Below are 19,802 nucleotides of genomic sequence, written 5' to 3' on the forward strand. Positions count from 1 at the left end.
AACTCAAAAGAATCAACTGAAAAACCATTTGGAGTAAGTTTTAGAAATGCATGAAAAAGGGCTTCTCACAGCTTTAGTATGCTAATGACCTCCTGTCCCAAGGGAGGGCTCAGATGTGTGGTGTTTCCCAAAATGATCTGACCTGCAGTGGAACACATGTGCAAAACCGTCTCCTGTGATTCTGCCAACATGGGGAGGCTCCGTCTGGCCATTTAAGGACAGATGACCTAGTGGGCATGTTCCCACGTGGCACGTACTACATTATCAGCCTATGTCTGTTGATGCCAAAGAAGCTAAAATAAATTCTTGTCAAAATATTTATGGGTTTGATCAAAGCTGTTAGAATATATAAATGTGCATGCACACACAGCTCCCACGTGTTTCTTAGTTTTTAGATCCTTTCTGTCTTCTGATGGTATGAGTGACAATCATAATGTTATATTCAAACAGCTTACGTGTCTAACATAATGTGTTGCTGAGTTAGATAAATAAAACTCTTGTGTTTGGGGTGTTTTTAAAATTTTTTCCTAAGCAACACCATACGGTTGCCTTCAATCAGATTGTTAGATCTGTTTTCCTAGCAGCATTTCAGGTTAGCAACAGATCTTTAAGTGTTCTAGTTAATAAACTTAAATTAAAGCTAGATTGAGCCTGTCTCATTTTGTGTAGGACAAGCTCTGTTTCATTCATTACCTGTGGTCTGTTATCTGCTTGCTTCCTCGTGATGCAGAATGTGCTCCAGCACTTTGGGTCTGTCTCTTGTCATGTTTGAAGAAGAGTGTTTCCAGGATAACATCTCAGTAAATACCACTGCCCTCTGATATGGCATCTCTGTGACAAATGCCACTCTCTTAGCTTCTAAGGACTTGTCACTGGGCTCAGCTTAGCACACATCATTTTTTTTCTATTTCTTCTGCGTAGGGTACTCAGATTCTACAAACCTGCGTGCATCCCATCATTACCACATCGTCAGAATGGCCTCTGAGAAATAATAGGTTTTGGCTTGAGATGCTTTTTAACAAACATAACTTTCTACATTCTGACACCCCCTTCAAGGAGAGCAGAATTGAACCAGGACCATTTACAGTTCTCTTGAGTCAAAAAGTTCTGAAGTTTAGGGCACTGTAACAGAAGAAAGAAAATATGTTTCCCTGCTAATCTTCTGTTACTAGTTTTCCACTTTATTTCTAAAACCCAAATTCTTAGAGCTTGTGAAGAAAATTGAAAAGTCATTTCCACTGTGCATGAGAAAGAGAAAGAAAAAGGAACATTTGGGAAGGGTAGCGCACCAGCTGCATGCTGAGGTGGGACTGGTGGTGATTCCTTCTCCTGGGTAAACCCTTCTCCTGGATGGCGCCCTTCTCTGGAACTGCTTTGGAAATGGTAACAATAGCAGTGTGTGTGTGTGTGTGTGTGTGTGTGTGTGTGTACAGTTACAGGAACTCAGTAACATGGTCTCTTTCCTGTTTATCCAAGGATTTCCTGCTGCAGGTATTTACTGTGTTCCGAATATTGATACGCCCAGAGATGTTTCCGAAGGACTGGACTGTCATGCGCTTGGTGGCTAACAAGTAAGACATTTACACTGGGAATAATGGCAGCTCTTTGCATTGGGAGAGAGGAGAGTGCAGAATGATCTTTTCACTTTGATCTCAAGTTTGAAACCTTCAAGTCCTGGGGTTCTTTTTCTCTGCCTCAGAATTAAATTCTCTTACCCATTTCCCCCCCAATTATTACTGTTTGTTTTAAATAGGTGATATATTAACATTGTTCAAAAATCTAACAGTGTAACAGAGTTTGCCTTAAGAAGTCCCACTCCCACCCTCCCACCTACCCTATTTAGCCTCTACTCCCAGCCTGCAGTCACCACTTTTATTAGCTTCTTGGGTGTCCTTCCATCGTTCCTTCATGCAGAACCGAGCTGGTAGCCAGACAGGTACAGTGTCCTGAACGTTGCTCTTTCATTTAAAAATCCTGGCCATCTTTCCATATTAGTACCTAGAAGCCCCTCATTCATTTGTGGTTTTTTTTCTTTTTGTAGCTATATGATATTCCATTGATTAGAGGTACCATAGTCTATCTAACCAGCCCTGTTGCTGGACACTTCAGTCATTTCTGATCTTTCTGAATTCATTTTAACTGAGGAGAATACAGTAAGTATCTACCATGTGCCAAGCACTGGGAATAAGATATGACCCCTGAGTTGGACATGGGAAGATTGAAGTTCCTTTTATACATCTAAGTGATATGGCCAGCAGAAGGTTGAAAAGAGTCCTTTGAAGGAAGTTCAGAACTAGTTACAGACATTTGGGAAGTTATTGATGTAAAAGTAAATCTCTGGGAGGTGATAAAATTAACTTGTATTAAACATAACCAGAAAAAAGCAAAATGATCTGAGGTCAATACTTGAATGAATAGGGGCCAGGAAAGGCGAGTAGGGACAGTCAGAGTAACCTGTTCCTGGAAAGCACGGTGTCATGGACTTATCTGCTCTCACACTTCTGGTCTGAGATCTGATCCTGAGATCACAGAATGAAGGTGAAGTTTTTTAGGAAAGTGGCCTGATCTTTACTTCCACACTTGTAATTTACCCCATTTCATAAGCATTCTTTGTGTCACACCCACATTTACCTGCCTCTCCTTCCTCTTCTCCAATCCCCAACATCCTCATGTTCAGGGTGAAGGTTGGCTTTTCCAGGCATCTATTTATAGGCTGAGGACACTGTGTACCCTCCCCAGATGCCCAGATATGATGGTGGTAAGAGCCCGAGGAAAACAGGGCTTGATTTTGATTACATGTGCCTAATACGGCTTCTGCCGCAGTATGCATTTATAGACGTGGAGGTGTTAAAATGATGTGTTAAAAACTTTGTGAAGTAACAAATAGTATAATATGGCATATTATATTTTACATAAGTACAGAAACAGCTTTTCCATTTTGAAGACTAATTGAGACTCCTAAAATAGCTGTCTTTAGAGTTTAGCATATTTAGTTTGATATCTGTGAGTAGAATTAACTCGCTCTTCATCTGGATGTCCAGATGCTACAGATTTAAGTGGGAGCCGTTGGTCCTATATCTGGCCCTATTCCCAAAGATCAAACATTCTGGGTACTGGGAAAGGGCTATGAACTGATCCAGGGAGCCAGGCAGGAAGGGGTCCAGGCCGCTGACATCACCATCACACAGCATCATCATTTGGTCCCTCTGTCTGCCCTGTGTGCAGAGGGGGATATTTTGACTTGAATTTGAATTTTCAGTGGCAGAAACTCAAACTGAAAGTAAATTTGACATTTTGTTCCTTACGTACATAGGCTGCACTTGAGCTCCTGAAAACCGTGACAACCGTCTGGCTTTTGATATTAAATGTCATCTCCCTCTGCCCCACCTAAAAATCTCCACTCCATTTATGAAGGCTTCATGTGACCATGAAGCAGACTTGGAAGTCTAGATTCTGTGTTTGAGTAAACACATGATGTTCAAGATTTTCATCTGTAATGTTAGCCACATAGGAACGTGATTTTGTTAGAGATGAGCTCTGTGTAATGCATTTCGGCAGAAGATGGGTCCCAGAGCAAACCCAAGAAAAAGGCCATATGCTTTTGCAAAATGCAGTAATATCATTCCATTGCCCCCCAAGTCAGTGCTGATAGGAATCTGGAACTACTTTTCCAGTGTGGTGGCTGGCAGGGGCGAGTCCAGCCTGATTCATAGACAGGACCCCAGGGCCTGGTGAAACACCTGCCAAATTGGAACAGACCACCTGCTCTTTCCTGCTCCAAGCCCCTCTCCTCTCCTCTCCTCATTCAACTGTCATAGCCATTTCCCACTCAAATTCTGAGAACATATGGAATTTTGCTTGTTATCAATGCAGTGTAATTCAGAAATAAGCCTTCAACTATTGGTGCCTTATCTGTAAAAAAAAAAAAAAAATACAAACTTCAGTAATATTGGTAGAAAAATCAATTTCTGAAAAATGTTAAAGATATTTTAAATATGTTAAAGAGCATCAACCAGAAAGAAAAAATTCACACTTTGCTAAATTGTATCAAAGCAATTGATACAGGTGCTAGATCTGGGTCTCTGAGGCTGACTACCTTGTCTTCCATGACGCTAACTTTCTTAGACAAAAGTTTGGTAAGGACCCCTCAAAAAGGCATTTTAACCCAAACTCCCACTTTCTCTACCCACTCGTATACATAATACATGTCAAACTGATCGTAACTGATAGAGAAGTCACCATTGCCTTATGCCTGAATTCAACTGGATGGCTTGTCCCACAAAATGTCTGTCTTTTATGTGTTGGTCCTTTCTTTCTGCATTTTTAAGTCAGTTAAAAAGTCAGTTAACTTTCATCCGTAAACTGTGCTGTCTCAAATCCTGTAGCTTCCCTGCTTTATGTGAAGTCCTGCCACAAGCTGTGCCTAGACACTTGGTGCTTAGTATGGTGATCTTTTGTTTATTTCCACCAGAAAATCTAATATTGTGTAATGTAGTAAGTGTGGCCAGGCTAAATTTCACGAGGATGAGAAACATGAATTCTGCTTGCTTACAAAGCTATATTATGCCTGCCCACTTGGTAGATGTTTCTGATGAGGACAACTGCTCAATCTGAGAAAGAAGGAACATAAGGGAGATGAAAATTAAGTACCAAAAATACAGGACGCTTTGAGACAAGCTTCTCTCCACCCCCCTTCCCATACACACTGCAAAATACAGTATAAAAATAAAGTCACAGGTTTGTACATATTTTCATGGAGATAAATCTCATAACAGACTTGCTTACCGAGGAAAGTAAAAACTCCTTGGCCCTGCAGTTGAAATTTCAGGCCCTTATTTTGTTTATTTTGTGTACATGTTGGCTGCAAACATATCGTACTTCTTTTGTGTTTTTTTTCCCACCAAACACTGGATTATTTAGTTGAGTTTTACCTTCATCAGTTTAGCCTTCAAGTGAGATCTATAGCAAATAAGTGGTTTATGGAATTAAAGATTCTTAGGGGGGGTCATCCATTCATTCATTGACCCATCCATTCAACAAATATATTCCGGTGCCTAAGGGAAAATAAATGCTATAAAGATAAAGATTGCAGTTCTCTCAGAGAGGGTATGAAAGGAACTTTGTTCTGGACTGGGATAGAAAAGTGTGGTTTTTTCTTCTACTTCTTCTTTTTTTTTAATGAAGGAGTGAAACTAGAGCTGAAAGCTAAAGCAGGAGTTAACAACAAAGGAAGAATATTCTTATCATCAAGAATAGCATATACAAAGGCCCTGTGGTCAGAGTGAATGTGGCACATTTAAGGATCTGAAAGACTGTTTATGTGGCTGAAATATGAAGAGGGAAGGAACCAGTAAAAATGAAGTTGGAAGAGGAAGACAGGATCCAAATATTAGGGAACAGAGAGACAAAAAGAAACCAGAAAGGACTAGTTAGGAGCTTAATACAGCAATCCAGGTAAGAAATGATGATGGCTTGAACAGGTAGGTAGCAATGAATGTAGTAAGAAGATTAATTTTGAACACAGAGGTAGCAAGACTTCCGACTGATTGGATGTGGGTTGGAGAGAAAAAAAAATGAAGATAGCTCTTAGAATTTTGGCCTGAACAGAAGGGCACATGGTGGTACTATTCACTTAGATGGAAGATTCAGAGAGAGGAGCAGCATTAGGGAAGTTTGAGATGCCGTTAGATACACCAGAGGAGATGTAGGAGAAGAAGCTAGATGGAGCTCGTATGGATCTCAGAGAAGAGGTCAAGGCTAGAGATACAAATTTGAGGGTCATCAGCATTGGGCAGTATTTGAAGCCATGGAACTGAATGAAAGTGCCCTGAAAGGAAGTATAAGTTGAAAAAAGAAGAGTCCCTAAGACTGGGCCCTGGAACATGCCAACCTTTCAAAGGTCAGGATGTCAAGAAGCATCCAGCAAAGGAGACTGAAAAGGAGCAGCCTGTGATCTAAGATGAGAACCAGAAGGGTATAATATCGTGTGAAGAAACTATTTCATGAAGGAGGGAGGATCAGGAGCTGCTGGGAGGGTAGAGGATGAGGGCTGGCAGTCATCCCTGGGATTTGGCAGTGTGGTATCAATACTGGTGACCTTGACAAGTGCTGTTGCAGTGCAGTGGTGATGAAAGTCTTACTAGAGTGAATTCAGGAACAGATGGGAATCGACAAAGTGAAAGCAGTAATTATAAGCAGCTCTTTAGAAAAGTTTGCTGTAAAAAGGATCAGAGAAATGGGGCTATATCTGGAAGGAGATATAAGGACTACGACTCGTTTTTTTTTTTTTTTTTTAAATGGAATGTTATGCATGTTAGTTTCCTGATAGGAGGGGCCAGAAAAAAGAAATATTGATTGTGCCAAAGCAAATAGGCATCTATGAAGATGCATTGTCCTTGGGTACAGAAGTAGGGATGAGATCAAGTGCAGTGTTTCTCATTGTGTCTGTCTGAAAACAGCTTTTCTATTCTGTTAACTGTCCATCATCACCTTGCATTGGAAATTAAATCAGCTGCATAAGCATGCAGTATGGTTCGGCTGACATTGTTTTCTTGTGGTAAGACTTTCTCAATGAAGGAAGCTTACCACGTCTAGAGAAGCACTGATCTAACGCACACATGGAGCTTAGCCTCAGCTAGGAGAGTCGATTGTTGATCCACAGTAACAGGAAGACAGAGCATGTGATACTGACCATGAAGAGTTGGGTGTTAGAGTAGCTAAGCTGTTGAGCACCCAGGACGCACCTACTATTGCTTATTTATTGATGGTGTTTTTCTATCGGGGTAATTATCTTTAAATGTTTTTACTGTCCAGGGAGAGGAAAGATAGTGATTTTTATCAAAACTATATGTTAATAAGATGAATGTGCCAAACTTTCAATAGTTAATAGCAAATATTTATACAAGAATTGCTTGCCCACTGCATCTCCTGGTGAGCTGTGAGGAGCTGGTAGAGAAAGTGAATACACGAGGAAAGGCAATGAATACATTAGGGTTTAAGCCTAGTAGATCCAAAAAAACTGAGGCTGTTGCCACGTGAGCAATTTTCTACCAATACTGCCTAGAGGAGGAAGTCAGGGGATTTTTTTAAAAATCCTTCAATTTCAATCTTTGTTCGTTCTTTTTACCTCACCCCCATTGCCTACTTCCTTGACTAAAAGCAGAATCACTCCTTTTCTTGCTTCCCTGTTTTAGCTGATACCATGGCCTCCAGTTGGAGTGCCTTTCTCCATCAGCCTTGGAGAGGGTCTAATATCAGTCTCTTCTTCAAAATATTTATTTTTAAAAAGTATAAAAAATTTTGCAAGCTACACATTTTAGAATTACCTAGTACAGCAAATAATTATCACGAGGCATAGATGTAAATACAGTTTTGAGGCTACAGTCATTCAGCAAACACATACTGGGCTGGGCCCTTGGTGATGCAGTGTTTAACAAGGCCAGATTCCCCATATGTCATTGCTCTCCAGGGTCCAACCCTTGTCTGTCTTCTCTCTGATCTGTAACACCTGTCCTTGAAGTGAACGAGCACATCAGAATCACCTGGCTGGACCCCAGCGCCATCTTACCGAGCCATTGGCACTGGTGAAGCCCTGAAGTCTTCTGATTCCTCAGGTCCTTCTCATGCACTGAAATTTGAGAACCACTAGCTTCAATCAGTTTCCTTGATGGCTCCCTAGGATCTTCATCTGTCCTAAATGCCTTTGTGGTAATCTCTTCTGCCCATTTTACCTACCAGGTTGTAGGGAAGCTGTACCCCAGATGTAGATCTTTGTTTTTCAGCGCACACACATCAGCCTTGCTGATGCCTAGTTCATTCAAAAGGTGCTTCTCTCAGTCCATGTATAATTCATGGAGATGGGCTTTTGCTTGAGCAGATTATCAGTTTGGAATAGTTTTCAAAAGGATGCTTTACAGGAGATGAAGTCTGTACAGGGGGGTGATAGCATTGCTTGAAAAATACTTTCTAAATGCCAGAATGAAGTGGCAACTGGAAAACTGGAAGAAATAGCTTAGATTTCCTGTGCACCCGTTTCTCTTTTATGTATACGTTTTATCCTGCTGAGCCATAGATTATGGTTGTCAAAAGTGATCCTTATGCCTGCATTTCTATGGCAGACATCAGTAATTTGACCATTTGTAGTAACAGATTACAAACCTTTCTTGGCTGTTGAAGTGGAGCACTGAGATTTGAAATGTCCTCATATTCGGAAACTCAGTCATGAGTAAAAGAATAAAATCAAAGGAACCACATGATTTTGGATAAATCGGAACAGATATAGAAAGGTCCCTAAACGCTACAGGTATCCACTACAACAAAGGAGCAATAATGTATCTATGCCTTTAGCTGTCTTGGGGACCTGTGTGCCAGGGAACTGTCTTAGTGCTGAGACATAAAAAGCTTTGCGAGCTGCCTCTGTGACTTGGGCTGAATGTTACAAGCATAAATGAAAAGCAATTGAGGTAGAGTCATTTTAAGATCTTTCTCACCCTGGGAAGTCTTATTTTTGGAGGTCTTACCCCTCATTATATCAAACATATTAAATAGGCCCACATGCCACAGGCCAAAGTGAAAAGCAATTTTTACATTTGGCTTTTTAAATTACTGGCCTATGGAGTAAATAATTTAATTCCAGTTGGATGTGATCTCTCCCCATTTTTGTGTCTTTAGGAATTCTTGTGAAATTATAAAAAGTAACCTCTATTTTTTAATATAATAGAAGTAGCATGAATATTAAATTGGACAATTAGTGAAAATGATAATGTTGCAGTCTGCACACATGTAATGAACCACTTTTAGTTTTTACTTTTAATTTCAATTTTTGATTCGGTAACACTTTTTCAGGTCTCAGTGTTTTCCAAAGTTCCTGAAAATGCTCTGTGCCTGATGATTGAGCAGCCTTGATAAAAGGATGAGGTGTTCCATGTAGATCAAGGTTGTCTGGCCCATTAAAGAACCTTAGTAGTCATCAGCCTAAAATTCTAGAAGCCAGGAGAAAGTGAAGTGGAATTTGTTGGAATGTGTTTCTGACTCTGATCTCTCTAGAACCTTGCTCTTGAAAGGGTGGGTTGTGAATCGACAGCGTGAGTATCTCCTGGAGCTTGTTAGACATGCAGAACCTCAGGCCCCATCCCAGGCCTGCTGAATCACAACCTGCATCTTTTTTAACTAGATCACCATGTACCCATTAAAGTGTGTCTAACTTTTACAAAGTTTGTCTGGACCATGGTTCTTGGCCCTGGGTGTGCCTAAGAACCGCCTGGGAGCTTTACCAACCCTGATGTCCAGGTTGTACCCCAGCCCAGTTATTAATTCTCAGGGGGTGTGATTCAGACATCTGTGTTTTTAAAGCTCCCAAGTGATTCTAGTAGGACTCACTGGTCCTTTGTAAAGCCAGAGAGACTCCATGTTGTTTACCACCAAGCACAGTTCAAGAAGCCATGAATTTTCTTTGCGTGTTTGGGACCCAGCATATAAATAAATAGAATGACCTTTCTCTCTTGGCAGATTGAGTTTGTTGGCTCCTTTCCAAGACATTGGGGCCAAAGCTCAAATCCCAGGTACATCATGTTTCACTAACATGTTTCTGAACAACAATCCAAGCTATAGTTGTGGGCCAAAAGGTAGTTGTTTTGTTTTCAAAAGGTAGTTTTTTCAATGTAAAACTGAGCTATAGTGGGACTGTGTGTGTTCTCCATTGAATGTCAAAGCAGAATATTTGTTAAGGATGTAAAATTTTCTTCTTCAGGCTTAGAAGTCCAACCATCTTCTACTAGATGTTGAGCAAAGAACCCCATCCTTGCCTAGTAGCATTCCATTTTCTGATCGTTGAGCCTTAGTTTCTTAAAGGAAGATTTGAAGTAACTACTTTGGGAATTTGTTCAGTTATCATCATTGATTTCACCAGTGTTTATGGAAAATTGCCTCTTTATATGTTTATCTGCAGGTGATTTGTCCCTTTGATATGAAGTTCACTGTTGATATCTGCCAGTTTTGGGGGGGGGGGTGGAAGAAACCATCAGACTTCTCAGTCTCATAGGCTTTACTTATACTTAACTTTCATAGGAATATTCATTGGAAGATGTAAATGACATTTTGAACACATGCAAATGTAACACAGTGCTTGTTCATAGTAGAACAAGTGCCCACGAAAATGATGGTTTTCTTCTCTTTCCTTTTCCTAACATGAGCTTGCACATTCAACCATCCAACTCCCTAGCCTCATTAATGCTCCCCTGCCCCACAAGATTATAATAGTGAGTTTTCCAGTGGGTAATAATCATGAACATATATATATAAATATTCTTCTCATTAGTAAATATTCTTCTAATCGGTATTTTACCAGTAGGATAACCAAGATGTGAGATTGGTGGGGTGTCTTGTTTTGTTTCATGTTAAATGCATATGGCTGTATATGCCCCCTCTGTCAGGCTTTCTCTAATTTCTCCAGCCCTGAGATGCCCCATTCTCTGAATTGCTATAACACTCACTGTCAGTTTCACACTGCCTAGTACTGGGTCACAGACAATTTCACAGTCTGTAATTGTTGCATGCCCCCTGACACCTTAAATGGCGGAGAGCAGAGAGAAGACAGCTAATAAAAATTCCATATATTCTGTCAGTTTATCCTATCCATTTCATCTTTTGGACTTCATTTCTTTTTCTATTTTGTAAAAGTTTGATTTTTTCCCCCGTGTTAATCAAATATGGAATATTATATTTATATTAAATTGTTTTTGCTTTGTTTAGAAAATTTAAAAACTATGAAACATCAAGATATTAATATAATTCTCAGTCATATGACTTCATAGATTTTTCTGTGTATCATTTCATCATTTTAGTGATAGATTTATTTTCCCTTTTTTGCTGGGCATCTGTTTTCTTTTTTATTTTGAGTATAAATTACCTAATATTGTTTCATAAGCTTACTGAAGGAGGTTTTTTTATCTTAGTTGTCTTGATTTTTATCTAATAAATGATTTTCAGTAGCATGAGGTTTCCAACCTAAAATGTATTCTTTTTTTTATCACTAGCGTTATTATTACAACAGTTCTGTACCTGTCAGATGCTCTTCGTAAGAACTTCTTAAATGAAAACTTTGATTATAAAGTAAGTATCCATTTAGATGACTATACTGCTTGGGCTGAAAGGTTTCATGCGGTTCTCCTGGAAATTTACCTTTTGTATTTTCTATCTCTTAATAATAGGAGAATAAATTTACTCCAGTTACTTCAAATTAATCTTGGACCATATTGGTGTTAATTATGAATAATATTAGAAGAGTTTTTCATTATATTTGTGAACAAGTTAGGAGTGTAAGTAAGCTTATCAACCTGATGGAAATCATAATGCTTAAGAGGAGAGAGAGTTCTTTATTGTTACTGTAAATTTTAATTCTTATTCTTTTCTTTTTGATCCCCACACATGACAAAAAGAACTTAGAACATAATGTTTTTAAGGCAGCTTTTAAAATAGAGTTTATGTGATGAACGTATTTACAAAGTAAACCCTTTAGTTCCTTTACTTCATCTTCCCAATTTTTAGAATGAATTAATTAAAAGCAAAAAAATGAAAGATGAGTAAGATTCTTTAAGGCAGATCTCTCTGTAAGTCAGTGATATAATGTGATATGCCTGGGTCTCTAAGAATTCTTGATATGCTATTTTTTAAATGGGATATGATAACTTGTAAATAAAGATGGGCAGTGCCTACCTTGGTTTCCCTTCTTAATGGTCCTTTATCTTTTTGACATCTTGTTTTCTTATCCTTTTTCAAAGTAACATCTTTTATATTAAACATTTAATTTTAAATAAAAATTTGTTTATTGAATAATGAGGAAATACAAAAAAAGTACAATAGAAACCAATGGAATTTTGATGGTTATGTAATATGTCTTTTTACCGTACAGTAATCAATGTATCAAAATTTCATAATCAGAGCTCTACTTTTTAATATTTGAATTGTGTCTACTACTTTATTCTGATAGATTATTCTTTTTATGAATATTCTTGCAAAATTAAAAAAATAACTCTAGTTATTTCTTTGGGTAAATATTTGTAAGTGGAAATGCTGAGTTAAAAGTTGTGCCAATTATATTTGATTGTCTATACGTATACCGACACTAGGAGAGACAACTTTTTTTGATATTTTGATAAAGGGAACAATTTTTTTGTTTTAATTTACATTTCTTACTAGTTATGTTATTAATTGTTCATTAGTCACTAATTATTAGTTACTGACTAGTTATTGACTAAAATTCAGTTTTGTGAGGTATCTGTTCTTGACTTTTATTGTTTTGCTTGGAGTTTTATCATACTCTTTTTTATTTGTGAGTGCTCTTTATGTATAAAAGATGTTAATTCTTTATAATGTTTCTCCTATTTATCTTTAATTTTACGTGGTGTCAATAGAAAAGTAGTTTTCTTCCATTATGTCCTTCATGCTTTTGGTTACATTTATTTCTGGGGATCTTATTCTGATCTCTTTCTGATGCCATTTTTGGTATAAGAGAACTTAGAATATTTGTCTGGGTAGGGAATTTTTATATACTCTCTGGATTTAAAGCAATTACCATATTCAAAAGCATGCATGAGTCTCTTTTTTTGTTCTACATTAAAAGGGGTTCCAAACATGAAATAACACAGGAATTAAGTAATCCAATTTATACCTCAGCCTCCTTGGAGACACACAGAAATGTTACAAGAGAAACAAAACATCTACCATTTTAACATCTACCAGAGAGCTCATGAAACTTGGGATACAGCACTGAAGCAATATAAAAATATAGTATTTATCTGGTTAGTTAGCTTCTTCTTTGTTATAGAAAGTTTCAAGCATGTATAAAAGTGTAGAGAATAGTATGATGAATATTCCCACATACGCACATCCAGCTTCAACTGTTACCAACTCATGGCTAATCTTATTGCAACTATACCTCCATCCACTCAACACTTCTGAAGCAAATCCAAGAAATCATGTCGTTTCACCAGTAGATATTTTTGTAACCCCGTGGTATTTAAATGTCTTGTTCTTGTTTTAGATCTGGGATTCCTACTTTTACCTTGCGGTCATCTTTATAAACCAGCTGTGTCTGCAGTTAGAGATGTTCACACCTTCCAAAAAGAAAAAAGTGTTAGAAAAGTAAGTACCAGTGCATAATCAGGTGGGAATAAGAGGCAAATCAAAAGTTGTCCCTTTTAAAGGGTATTTAGTTCAAATGATTTATAAATCAGATTTCTGTAACTAGAAATCATCGTTGAGAGACATTGACCCAAGAGGACAAGCAGTCTTTTCTGGAAATTTCATTGTTTTGAACTTATTTAAACATTTTTGTCTGCAGTCTTTCAGAATTTAAAATTACTATAGGAGCAAAAAATTATGAGACAGATCTGTTTTACTAAAGGATTTATATGAGAATTGGAATTAGGGGCATCAAGACATGTACACTGCAAACATTTCCAGTTATGAAATGAATAAGTCATGGGGATGTTGTGTACAGCCTGGTGACTACAGTTAAGCAAGACTCTACCGCATATTCGAAAGTAGCTGGGAGAGTAAATCTTGAAAGTTTTTATCAAAAGAAGAAAAAATTTTGTAACTGGGTATGGTGATGGATATTAACTGGACTTAGGGTGGTGACCATTTTGCAATATATACAAATATTCAAATCATTACGTTGAACACTTGAAACCAATATCATGTTCTGTCAATTATACCTTAATAAAAACTCATTTACATTAACCATCTTTAATTAAAAACATGCTGCCTTTTAATTCAGAGTGATAGATGGTATCCTAAAGAGACACAGATACTTCTTTGTTCTGGAGACTTTGTATCAGATTTGATTTTTGTTCTATTTCAGGTATGGTGACATGCGAGTAACAATGGGTTGTGAAATTTTCAGCATGTGGCAAAACCTGGGTAAGTAATGGAAAAAGAAGCCACCTCCATTTTATAGCTCATTACTGTCCTTTTAGGTGTACAAATGAAGAAGGACAATTTACCAATGACAGCATTTGAAACCAAATGTCTAAGTCAATAAAGAAATCAATAGAGAGTAATTGACACTTTGGCACTGAATCAGGTCACAGCTAATTCTTTACGTTGGTGTCTGTATGAAAAAAAAAAATCACCTTTCTTTTGTGTGTTTTATTATCACTGAGTAACAAATTTTATAATCTAGCACTGTTCCAGTAATACACACAATTCTAGCAATGAGCTAAACTTCCAGAATTTAGAATTGTGAATTCCAGAATTTCTAGAACTCTGAACTGAGGCTATGAATCATAACGAATTTAGAATAAACTTTATGAAACATTGGCTTGAGCATCTGTGCTCTTAAAAAGTTGAAGCCAATGACCTGTATCATATAGTACATAGCCAAAGGATTTAAAAGCATCTGCAATTGCTAAGAAACTATTAGACCCTATTTTGTTCATCTGCCACAGCAGATAGAGCACATTATCCAGCAAATTGATGACACAGCCCTGGTTGCATAGAAAAGAATAATATTTAGAAAATGAATTGTTAAAATCTCATTGACTTAAGGTTTCTTTATAGAGATCCATAACTTATTTAACTTGGTATGTTAATTATGCAAGTTTATAGCATTCAGTTACTATTACTGCAATGTAATTCCCCCCTTGTGATTTATTAAAGTGGTAGACCTATTTGAATTGAATATGTAATGACCTGAAAGTATCTTTTCTCTTGGGTTCATCCAAGCGCAACTTGGAGATGGCAGGATTTGTTTTCTGTAAGTGAAAACAGAACCATTATCAATATACTTCAGTTCACATTACAGAGTGATTTTTGACCAGAATATGTATATCCCTCAAATGTACAATATATACAAGGCAATTTGAGGAAACCTGTTCTATATCACTGAGTCCAGTGTTTAATGCTTGCTGGTAATTTCAGGGGGAAAAAAGTGAGTTAGTTTCTTGAAAGCAACCTCCACTTGACTAACACCAGTCAGAAGTCCTTAAGTCTTTAGATTCAGCTCAAACTTAACCTCAGTTTGTCTTATTTGAAGAGCACTCCTCTCAGTCTTGATGTTTCATTGATTCTTTGTGTCTTTGTTTTTCAAAAACAGATCAAGACCCTTGGAATGTCCTTACTGCCTTTGGCATTAATTTAGCAAGGTGAATTCCAAAGAAGGCTGCATTGAAATTCTGTGTGATTTAGGCTGTTGTCAGAGCTCAAATGATAAGACCAGGACAGATTCATTTGAGCTAACAGAATGTTAGAAAACATGGCAGGTTCACCTCTTGTAGACAAATCTTGACATTGCCATGTATGGTTATTTTCACGTAAATTTTTCTCCAAGCCGGACTACCTGTGCACTTAGGCTTATGACCCACGGCTTGCTAAATAAAACCGTCTCCTTAAAGATGTCCTTGTATACTTCATAAACTTTTCTTATCTGTTTTATCTCTGAAACAAAAATCTTTCTACCCCTCTGGGTTACATGTTAAATTACTTCTTTGTTTTCTTCAGAAATCTAGAGAATATGAAAAATCTCTGGAGTGTACTGATCCCAGCAATGTGTTACAATGTCAGTGTTCTTTAGAACAGTGGTACTTAGTAGACTAGCATCACCCGGAAGCTTATAAGAAATATGCATTCTCTGGCTCCACCCCAGACCCACTGAAACAGAGTCTCTGAGAATCTCTGAGAAGGGGCACAACAGTCTAAGTTTTTACTGGTTCTCCAGGTGATTTTTACGCACTTGACTAAAGATTGAAAAGCTCTGCTTTAGACAACAGTGTCCCCTTTCTTTGTTCTTCCAGCCCTAAAGACTAGCTCTAGCACTCTGTTAGAAAAGGCTCATTATACGCAACTACAAATTCCCAGCATGACATTAGTTCAAATAGAGGGTGAGTGTAAATCTTCGCTTAATTCCTTGGTGTCTGCATTATTTACCTAGAGTTGTGCTCTGAGACTTCCAAAACATCAGGTGAATTTTAAAGGTCATTGCTACTGTATGGCAACTGGAATTGGAGAATGTTCAGAAGTGTTAAAGCCTCTCTTCCAACTTATATTTTTACAGAAATGATAAGAAAAATAGAGTATTCAGGGCACTGTTTTAATACCCCTTGCAGAGCCTAAGTCAGCTTGTTACTTAAGAATATCAAAATACATTAGTTATAATTTGTTTTTCCTATAAATAGGTCATATTGAGTATTAGAAATGCTAAAGGAGAATTTGTTCAGATTTTCATTTTTAAGGGAACAGGCTAATAGGTTCAATTTAATATAGTTCATAGCACTGGGCATGTGCAAATTATTTTGGGGGATACAAGAAAAAAAAATGTCCTTGCCTGGTAAGAGCTTAGTTTTTAAATCTTATATTTGAAATATTTTGTCCAATTTATATGGAACAGGAAAAAGCTTGATAAAGACAGATTCACCATGTTTTAGTAAAGCCGGTAAGCTGTTATGATTTCATAAGTCAAGAGCCTCATATATGACTAAAACATTATGCTGTACACCAGAAATGGACACAGTGTAACTGACTGTACTTAAATTAAAAAAAAAAAAGAAAAAGAGCCTCACTAGATACAAAAAGCACTAAGTTTTAGAAAATAAATTGAGGAGAGGAAATACCCAGAGTCACTGAATACACTTTCATTTGAAATATTCCAGTTGCTCAGATTTAGAAACAAATTTTACTGGACAATATTTTAAAATCAGATTTTGATCATTGGTGTTTACTTCAGAAGTGTGGAAACTCTACCATACGCTAGAAATAAGTTGGTTTTTGCATTCTGCTGAGGACAGGGTAAAAAGAGCACGCATAATTTGGTGACTAGTCTACTTTTAAACATGAAGCTGTAGGATTTTCAAATCTGATCATTATATCTCCTAGATTTACCTGTGAGCAATGCATCATATGATAATTCTATTGTTAAGTTTTGAGGAGCCGCCATACTGTTTTCCACAGCAACTGCGCCATTTTCCATTCCCACTAGCATCGCACAAGTGTTCCCATTTCTCCACACCCTTGCCAGTACTGGTTATTTCCTGGTTTTTTTGATGGTAGCCACCCTAATGGATGTGAGGTGGTACCTCATTGTGATTTTGATAAAATATACTTTTAAGAAGTAAATGAAGTAGTGATAAGTGAACATCTTTTCTTAGATGTGTTATTCCTCATTATTTTCATTTTATTAGTTGAAGGACTTAAAGTGTTTCATTGCAGTGGTGGGGATAAAATACCTAGCAGAATAAATTTAACCAAGGAAGTAAAAGACCTGTACACTGAAAACTATAAGACACTGTTGAAAGGAATTGAAGAAGACACAAAGAAATGGGAAGTTATGCCATGCTCATGGATTGGAAGAATTAGCATTGTTAACATTGTTAAAATGTCCATATTACCTAAAGCAGTCTGTAGATTCAGTGAAATTTCTATCAAAATCCCCATGACATTTTTCAGAGAAGTAGAACAAACAATCCTAAAATTTGTATGGAACCACAAAAGACCCTGAATGGCCAAAATAATCTTGAGAAAGAACCAAGCTGGAGGTATCACATTCCCTGACTTCAAATTATACTGGAAGGCTATAGTAATCAAAACAGCAAGATATGGGCATAAAAACAGAAACACAGGTCAATGAAACAGAATTGAGAGCCCAGAAATAAACCAACACTTATATGGACAATTAATTTGTGACAAAGGAGCAAAGAACATAAATGGAGAAACAACAGTCTTTTCACTAAATGGTGCTGAGTAAACTGTGCCGTACAGCCACATGCAAAAGAATGAAACTAGATCACCCACTTACACCATGCACAAAAATTAACTAAAAATGGATTAAAGACTTGAATGTAAAACCTGAAACCATTAAACTCTTAAGAAGAAAATGTAGGCATTACACTCTTTGACATAAGTCTTAGCAATATCTTCCTGGATATGTCTACTTAGGCAAGGGAAACAAAAGCAAAAATAAACAAATGGAACCTCATTAAAACTAAAAAGCATCTGCACAGCAAAGGAAACCATCAACAGAACAAAAGGACAGCGTACTGATTGGGAGAAGATATTTGCAAAGCATATACCCAGTAAGGGGTTAATACCCAAATATATAAAGAACTCATACAACTCAACAACAGCAATGACAACAGCAAAAAAAAAAAAAAAAAAAAAATTTAAAAATGAGCTGAGGATCTGAGAAGACATCTTTTCAAAGAGGACATGCAGATGACCAACAGGTACATGAAAAGATGTTCAGCATCATTAATTATTAGGGAAATGCTAATCAAAACAAAAATGAGATACCACCTCATGCTCATTCAAATAGCTATTATCAAAAAGACAAGAAATAACAAGTGCTAAACAGGATGTGAAAGAAAGGGAACCCTCATACATTGTTGGTGGGAACGTAAATTGGTGCAGCCACTATGGAAAACAGTATGGAGATTCTTCAAAAAATTAAGAATAGATCTACCATGTGATTCAACAGTTTTACTTCTGGGTATTTATCCAGAAAATACCAAAAAAAATTAATTTGAAAAGATATATGCACCCTTGTGTTCATTATATACAATAGTACAAGATATGGAAACAACCTAAGTTTCCATCAACAGATGAACGGATAAAGAAGATGTTGTGTACACATACAAAGGAATTCTACTCAGTCATAAAAATGAAATCTTGCCATTTGTGACAACCTTGAGGGTATTATGCTAAGTGAAATAAGGCAGACAGTGATAAATATCGTATGATTTCATTCATATGTAGAATATTAGAAGTAAATAAATGAACAAACAAAATCAAACAAAAACAAACACAGAGATACAGAGAATGGATTAGTTGTGACCAAGAGGGCAAGGGAGGAGAAATGGGTGAAGGGGTCAACTGTAGGGTGATGGATGGAAACTAAACTTTAGGTGGTGGGCACACTATTGTGTATACAGAAGTCGCAATACAATGTTGTACACACAAAACTTACATAATATTATAAAGCAGTGTTACCTCAATAAAAAGGAGCGGAAAGGCATGAATTCCACCCCCACAAATTTATACATTTTTATCTACATTTGCAAAAATAGTCTACAAAGAAAGATGTTAGCCTTATTGCTCTGTCCCACCTTTGCCATTCATCATGCTACAAGGTTAAGTTTCTTCTTCCTATTTTTAGTAGAACTAACATTCTTTCTAATATAAAGTAGGCTCTTTCTTCCACATTTGCAAACACAGCGTCTTGTAATTGCTGTAGAAAAATCAATACTTCCCTAACAGGCTGCTCCGTGTGCATAAATATACAGCGCCAACAGCCCAAGGAGCAGGTGCCCTAAATACTTCAAAACAAGACCACGCGGCTGACGATTAGAGATGGGGAAAATATACTAAATCCATGACTTGAAAATAAATAATCTAAATGAAGTTTATTTCACTGTTGCCATACGGAGCTCAAGATTTTGCTTTGCAGATTACATAGGAATTGCATTTTCTTTGGTGGAGACCTTGTACCGGTTGCAGGGCTTCTTTGTTCCCAAAGTGTGTTTTCAGTAAAGAAGGCTATCCTCATACATTCCTGACTTAAATGTGGGCATGGCTTCTCTAGGGTAGGTAGAGAATCAGGCTACAAGATTGAGCGTATGGATTTTGTTTGGATTACGATTGAAAGAAACCAACTGGAACTGACGTGTTTTAAGACAATCAGGAACATTTTACTATAGGCTGGGTTTAGATCAGTTTAAGGAATCACTGTTCCCCTTTTGATTTTTTAATTTTATTTCTGTAGTTTTTTTTATTGAAGTATAGTTGGTATACAGTGTTGTGTAAATTCTGGTGTA

The 19,802-nt window shown here is 37.2% G+C and overlaps 1 protein-coding gene and 1 long non-coding RNA gene across 4 annotated transcripts in view; one reads left to right on the forward strand and one right to left on the reverse strand.

Moving 5' to 3' along the window:
- Window positions 1-19,802, forward strand: part of DOCK4 (dedicator of cytokinesis 4) — a 405,529-nt gene that overhangs the window by 324,542 nt on the left and 61,185 nt on the right. For all 3 annotated transcript variants that reach the window (XM_032483672.1, XM_032483671.1, XM_032483673.1), the window contains exons 27-30: window positions 1,477-1,571; window positions 11,034-11,109; window positions 13,040-13,140; window positions 13,862-13,920. In XM_032483672.1, the coding sequence (XP_032339563.1) occupies window positions 1,477-1,571; window positions 11,034-11,109; window positions 13,040-13,140; window positions 13,862-13,920 (331 nt within the window). The remainder of the gene's footprint in view (window positions 1-1,476; window positions 1,572-11,033; window positions 11,110-13,039; window positions 13,141-13,861; window positions 13,921-19,802) is intronic.
- LOC116664881 lies at window positions 3,211-19,212 on the reverse strand. Its single transcript, XR_004321384.1, has 3 exons — window positions 19,202-19,212; window positions 15,601-15,607; window positions 3,211-4,877 (listed from the first exon to the last, which is right to left on the reverse strand). It is a non-coding gene; the product is annotated as an uncharacterized LOC116664881 (long non-coding RNA).

The sequence above is a fragment of the Camelus ferus genome, chromosome 7 (genome assembly GCF_009834535.1).
Source record: "Camelus ferus isolate YT-003-E chromosome 7, BCGSAC_Cfer_1.0, whole genome shotgun sequence".
In the NCBI taxonomy this organism is placed as follows: domain Eukaryota; kingdom Metazoa; phylum Chordata; class Mammalia; order Artiodactyla; family Camelidae; genus Camelus; species Camelus ferus.